General features: G+C 52.9%; 1 protein-coding gene across 2 annotated transcripts in view; it reads right to left on the bottom strand.

The window, feature by feature from the left end:
- Positions 1–2,009: 2,009 nt before the first annotated feature.
- The window catches only part of TSPAN14 (tetraspanin 14), a 50,888-nt gene continuing 45,957 nt past the window's right edge, over positions 2,010–6,940 (bottom strand). For both annotated transcript variants that reach the window (XM_037155001.2, XM_053663951.1), the window contains 3 exons: positions 6,615–6,659; positions 4,895–5,014; positions 2,010–3,816 (listed from right to left, as the gene is read on the bottom strand). In XM_037155001.2, the coding sequence (XP_037010896.1) occupies positions 3,745–3,816; positions 4,895–5,014; positions 6,615–6,659 (237 nt within the window). In that variant the 3' untranslated portion in view covers positions 2,010–3,744. The remainder of the gene's footprint in view (positions 3,817–4,894; positions 5,015–6,614; positions 6,660–6,940) is intronic.

The raw sequence follows: 6,940 nt of genomic DNA, 5'->3' as shown, positions 1-6,940 counted from the left end.
TTAGAGGCAGATGACCTAAAATCCCTGTGGCCTATGGACAGACCTCCAGTGTGACCCTAGAGCTGAAAAGGTGAAGGTTACACTGCCACCCCATTCACCTGGTGCAGCTGAGGGCAGTGGCCCACTAGGTGGCAGTGCCACGCCAATGACCCCTGAGCAGGCCCTTCCCAGGACAGTCTCCCGGGAAAGTCGTTGGGTGCTGGGACTACAACAACAGACCCTCCCCTTTCTCTGACCCTCTGCAGGCCACACTGAGGCTGCTGGCCAAGAACACATCCGGTGGCCCCTGCTGCTGGGCTGGAGTTCCTCTCTCCTCTGCTGGCCTCTGATCTAGACTCTCTGGGGAGCTCTCCCCTGGGGAGCCCTAAGGTCACAGTGGCAGCCGCTGTACAGCAAGTTATCTCCCGGAGAAAAGGCTGTGTCTGAACTCTCACCACTCTGCACAGAAAGCCCTCTTGCTTTGCAGAGCAGGGAGCTGGCTGCCCAGAGCCAGGGCCTCCAGTGCAGGGTGGGGCTGAGCTACTTGGGGCCAACATCATGCTCTTCCCCACAGTCCCCCAAAACAAAACTCAGCCCCCAAACCTAGGTACAGAGGCAGGGTCAGCACTCTGGCTTTCTTTAAATGCCTGTCACCTGCCAGGGCCCAATTAACTGGACAATCTTCAGGAAATCTTCTCAGGCTTGCCCCTGCTGCGGTTCTGCTCAGCAGGAGCCAATCAGAGCTTCAGAATTCAGGACTGGCAGCTACCAAACCTCCCATTTTATTTGCAGGTACAGGATCTGGGGCAAGGCTTCCAAATCTTTGGCAGTAACTTACCTTTCTCCAAGTCTCAGGTTTGAGGCACAAAAAACGGCTTCCTTGGAGCTGTTCTGGTGACTGAACAAGTTTATTTACCATTAGGGACTCGAGCTCTTTCTGTGTTCCAGAAAGTTCCTTTATCCATTGATTTTTACTGTTATTATAGTAGGGAAACTACGCACAGGTTTCTCCTGCACCTGCGCAGATGGTTTTCCTGCCAGCACCCAGCCCTGCCCTGTGGGCAGTGGAAGCCCCGGAGACTGGTGAGCCAGGCAATGGCAGGTGTTGACAATGATGGGTGGAAGAAGGTCAGGGAGCCGGCAAGCCTGGGTCACTGAAGTGACCTCTTGCAGAAGTGCAAGATTCTATGGAGGGGATGGCCCAGAGTGTCAGGCGCCGAAAAGGTCAGTGAGGTGCTGAATTTAGTAACAGGGTGAACAGCAGAGGGGAAATGCGGAGGTCCTACCCTGGCCTCCATCCCAGTCTGAGAGGACAGGGGTGGGTGGGATTCAGGGAAGGCTGGGTGGGACTGCAGACGGAGCCCATTTTGTTGGAGACCCCCATGTATGCACCACCAACCCTAGGCTTCTTTTCTACTCTCATCCAACTACTCAGAGTCAGATGCGATGGCTACAAATGGCCTGAAAGTTGTATAAACTAATTGGAACACAAACCCAACTCTAGACTTTCCCCATGAACTAGGCTGTGATCTGTGAAAAGACTTGCAAGGGGTTCACCCACCAGGTCTACCTGGATAAAGAGAAGCAGAGCTGTCTAGGGGCTGTTGGCACCCACACACTGGCAGGGAGGCTCTGGGGCCATCAACTTCCTCCTGGGCAGGCTGGGTCAGAGGTACCTGGTGATGGGGGTATTAACCCCCAGCACAGATAGGCCAGCAGGTCCAGTTCCAACTCAGTGTCTCCAAGGTATTTTGCCTGGATCATACTGCCTGGGGCTGGACAACGATGACCTAAAATAACATTTCCTCTGAGGCCTACGGAGTCAAAGTTCTTCTGCCTGTGTTTCTAGCTGGACAGTGCTAGGCCACAAGCCAGCTCGTGCCAGCTGTAACCTCCACACAAAGGAGGGTTCAAAGTGGCTCACAGAATCTACGACAAAGCACTTGATAAAATGTACCTCAGATGTGCCGGTTATGGACGGCCTTTGCCCGCTGACCTCCCGCCATGTCTCACCATACCTAACCCGCTGGTTCTGAGTTTACCAGAGTCACTTTAATGCCATCTTGATGTGAAGCCAAGACAAAAACCACCAAAACAACAGCATTATTATAAAGATATATTCCATAAAAGAGTGTGGCAGTCAAAGAAAAGCATCACACTTTCTAAAAACACAAACATTCTTCTTCATCTAGTCTACAGAAAAAATTGTAAAAGAAAAAATATAACAATATTATCAACAAACACTCACCAGTATACACCACACTAGCATGTACACGTCAGCACATCATTGAAGGTAGCGCTCATCCCTGAACAATGAGGACAGGACGTGTACAAGATCCAGAAAAGCATTAGAAAGCAGCCCAGCCCAAGATGCACAGATGCTCAGCTATCCCTGGGGGGCTCAGTACACAAGACAGACTTCATTTCTAAGAACAAGCCCAGAATAGCCCTGACAGGAAGACGGGTGGACATGGTGACCACAGATATCCCAGTCAGGGAGGAGGGAGTCACCTCAAAAGTTAGCAAAGAGATGTCCTGAGCTTCTCCACAGCTGCAGGCCCGGGTCCGCGGCTTGGCACAGGGGCTTGGCCACAGAGCTTCTCTCTCTAGGGACAGGCAGTGCCGGGCTGGCCAGCTGGCCCTTAGCATACGGGCCTCAAGAGAAGCACTGGCTGAAGGGTTCAGGGTGGCTGTCTCTGGCCGCGTTCCTCAGCCTTGCAGTGGAGGAAGAGTCAGTATTCAAGTTCCAGGTGACAGTTTCAGTAGCACCAAGACCAGAAAACAGTGAGGCCAAGCTGGAGAGGGCAGTGTATGCACTGGGGGTGCACAAAGAGGGAGGGCATATGTGGCCCTGGGTTGTTAGGGATGGGAAGGAGAAGTTGATGGGGTTGGTCCTTGGAGACACTCCAAGGAACTGAAAGGGATGACTTCGGTCCCAGACACAATGTAAGGCTGCCTAGAGGAGAATGCCAGAGGAAATGAAGAGATGGCATGAGAACATTCTTACCCCTATAAATAAACTATTTACACACAATAAGAAAAGGAGAGCCCACTCTCAGAGAAGAGCCAAACCCACGGTCCCCCTTGTGCCTTCAGGGCATAATGCTATGGAGACTGGGGGCGGTTCTCAGCCGGAGGGCAGCAGCCGAGCCCCCTGCACCCCAGTCCATGCACTGGCTCAGGCTCACTTCACTTGGACATGGCTGAGGATCCTGCAAACATTGGACTCGTGCAGACACTGCAGAGCGCCCCTCAGCCTCCCAGGTCCACTTGCTCCCCTCCCCTCCTCAGTTACAGGCAGCACCCCTAGGTGCTGGGAGGAGTCTGGGCCGTGCTTGCTAGTCCCTTACCCACGTCCTATTCACAAAAGACATGGCTGCCCCTGGGGCCAACCCCAATGTCAAGAGTGGGGAGGAGGCCAGGGCACCCTGTGGACACACTTAGGCTCCAGGGGACTGAGTCAAACCCTCCCTGCAGCTGCAAATGCCAGCTGTCCCTCAGTTACCACCCCACCTAAAGACATTCTGTCTCTGCATAGACCCCAGCAGGGATCTTGGTCACAAGTTCCTCCAGTGAAGAAGAGGCCTCTCGGTCTTCTACACCAGCAAGCAAGATCGAAGAGGTCCCATCACACTGACGCTGAAGACAGGGTGCTGGCTCTGGCGAGGGGGCGTCCGCGTCTCTCCCTCTGGATGTAGAGTTGACGACAGCGGAGGGCTCTGGCCTCCACAGTGTGGCTCAGCTCTGCTCACTCATCTCGGCTCTTTAGAAGTGATGGCCAGCCTTCACTGCCTCAATGTCTGAGATCAGGGTCTTTGCCAGGAAGATGCCAAATATCTGAAACCAGGCCAGCAGAGGCAGTGGCCATCAGTGATGGAACGCAAAGGAAGAAGGGGCAGCTCAGAGGGCGAGGCCGTGCGGGGTGCCCTGCAACCCACTCCCACCGCACAGAGACTGAGGACGTGGTAAGAGTAACCACTGAGCGTGTGGCAACACGGGACCAGCCCACCACAAAAAGTGAGTCCTGGGACCTATCGTGCTTATCCCTAGAGCCCTGAAGGGGCAAAGAGCGGACCCCACAGAAGCAGACACTGCCCAGCCTCCAGCACCACTAGGCATGTTACACATCACAGGCTGAGACACACCTCGTGCCCAGAGTTAAACTAAACAGGGTCACTCTGACTGGTTAGGATTCCCAAAATAATAAATCCTGAATGTTTCCTGTAAACCTGGACTCCATAATAAAACCAAGGTTGTCCCTGCTTCTGACTGTGCTGGTACCTGAGGCTACATCCTGACCTTAGCAACCAGATATTTTTTCTACCAGGAACAGACTAATGTGAACTTGGTCCCCTTAGGAATTTTGCTTTTTTTTTCCCCCTTTTAAACTTTTGTGGTTTGTTATTTGATAAGTCAGTCCTTCTAAGGTCTTATTCCTTTGCCCACTTTGTAAACACATTTTTTTCTTTCCTTTTCTAGATGCTTGGATCTTTTAGCCTTCCTTTGCGATCACTCAACACATTTGTTGAGTGAAGGAGGAAGGAGTACGTGGCTGGCTGGTGGCCCAGGTCCACCTCAGTCACCCTGTTCAAGGCAAGGTCAGAGCCAAACATTTTCTAAGCGGTGTGTTTGCCACGCAGCAGCAGCAGCAGCAGCAGGTGTCTCAGATGCTGCTGGGGGCTGCCACTTCTCCCCACGAGCCCTGGGCATGGTGGGAAAACTCCAGGCTTCCCTGACTCACTGATCCTTGACTTTCTCCCGTCAGGTCCTCTCCTAATGGACACTTGCCAGCCTACACACCCCAAGACTCACTGCCTGCTTGGCCACTGCTGCCTTCCCACATGTGAAATCTGAGTCGAAGGAACAGGTGCAGCCCGCAAGGGGAAAGGGAGCCACAGGGGCAGCGGGAACAGACCTGCAGCAGTGAGATGGCAATGAAGATGCCGGCCACGATGTAAATATTCCGTGGGAGCCAGCCCTCCAGCGCCTGGATGCAGCCTTTCGTGAAGATGAACTCGTCCCACTTGCTCTTCAGCTGCAGGAAAACACCACAGTAGCCTGAGCCCACAACCTGCACACATCCCCACCCTGCAGCAGGCGCCGTCCGGGAGCACGGGGGGCAGGTGCCAAGGACAGACAGAACTCTCTAGGAGGCACGTGGACTTGCCTCAGTCTCTGCCCCTACCCTGGACAGTCTGCATCAGTAACCTGCCTAACCAAGCCTATGACTTTTGACCCATTTCTGTTTGGGCCGCCACAGATTTAAAGATCAACTTGCGCAACAACACCTCTACAGCCCACATCTGGGGACGGGAGGGGCGCTGAATGCCTGGAGAAGAAAGCTGTGTCTTTAGAGAGAGAAACTGGGAGAAGGGGGTTCAGCGTCTTCCAAGTCAGAGGATTTGGCTGGAGGAGGAAGGGACAGTGGCTTCTCCGAGTGTGTCCCTCAGTCCAAGTAAGCTTGGTTCCAGAGGCCAGAGCCAGCAGGGGCAGTCACAAGCCCTGGACTCCATAATGAAGCCAAGGTTTTCCCTGATTCTGACTGTGCTGGTCCCAACCGCTAGCAGAGGCTGAGTAAGCATATGGGGACCTCACCCACCTTATACGCAGCAGTCCTGCTCCCTCTGCCTCCACTGTGGCGGTACCACTGGAACACTAACTCACTTTAGGGGTGTTAGCAGCTGAACTGTGTTCCCCTAAAACTCACATATTAAACTCCTGACTCCCAACACCTCCGAATGAGACTGTATTTGGAGACAAGGTATTCAAAGAGGTGAACAGATTAAACCGAAGTCACTGAGATGGGTCCTAATCCAACATGACTGGTGTCTTGGTAAGAAGAGCCTCAGAAGAAACCAAACCTGCAGACACCTTGACCTTGTACTTCTAACCTCCAAGATACTGAGAAAATAAATTCCTGCTGTTTAAGGTACATAATCTGGGGAACCTTTGGTATGGCACCTGAGTACCCAACACAAGTGGCAATCAAATTCATAACTGGAAAAGCTGCTGCTGAGATAGGCCCAGCCTGTGGAATGGAGGTCAATGCAGAGGGACTTGAGGTTTCCCCAACTGGAGGTGCACACGGCCAACAGGAGTATCTGTAGATCTCTTTCTGTCGGAACGGTCATTCACATCACCAAAGGCCACCAGCGCAAGGATGGGGTGGGGACTCACTTCACGCCCAAGTGCACATTCCCTGTGGCCTGAAGAAAGCCCTCAAGACTGACCCAGTCCTGCCCTGAGACCCATCCCCCTCCCTGCTGTCACCACTGCCTCCATACAGCAGCAGGACCAAACCATAAGCTCCTGCAGCTTCACCCTGGAACCCTAAACAGTAGACTCTGAGCAGTCTCTTAAAAATGTAGTCTTTGTTCCCCAACACTGTCATCTGATCTCTTTCCGAGACTGTAACTCACAGGACTGGAAACCACACCCACCCCTGCTCCCGAGTCCTGCCACCAGCTCCAGCAGAGGGCATGCCTTGCCACTGGGCACCTCGCTCCCAGCGCGGGTGGCACCTCTGAGCTTCATCTCCACCAGGTCTCCCACTCCAATTTGCGCTCATGCTAAATCGGGAAGCTGGGCCAGAGGGGGCAAGCAGATCGCAGAGTTATGTGCACTGGGTCTCTCACCTGAGTCCTGACATCATATCCACACTGTGTGTTCACAACTTTTTGCTGTAAGAAAGCAAAAAAAAAAAATTAGTCGTTTTTGTTCCCTTGAGAAACTGGTGGTAGAAGGCTCTGAAAAAGTCACAACCAAATGGCAGTGAACACCTGTCCAAATTCCATTATAGCTCATGTCCTTCAATTATGCTGCCAATTAACCTTTCATGCTAGGATGGGTGGGCAAACTTTTCTGCAAAGGGCTAGATGGTAAGTATTTCTGACTTGTCTGCGGAGCAGCTGGCAGCAGCCAGTGCCAACATAAAAATGAATGGGCATGGGCATATTTCAAC

This window comes from Artibeus jamaicensis, unplaced genomic scaffold (assembly GCF_021234435.1).
Source record: "Artibeus jamaicensis isolate MK-2021 breed Jamaican fruit bat unplaced genomic scaffold, CSHL_Jam_final contig_332, whole genome shotgun sequence".
NCBI classification, from domain to species: Eukaryota; Metazoa; Chordata; class Mammalia; order Chiroptera; family Phyllostomidae; genus Artibeus; species Artibeus jamaicensis.
The sequence above is the reverse complement of the archived record's forward strand: the minus strand, read 5'-3'. Positions and strand labels throughout refer to the sequence as shown.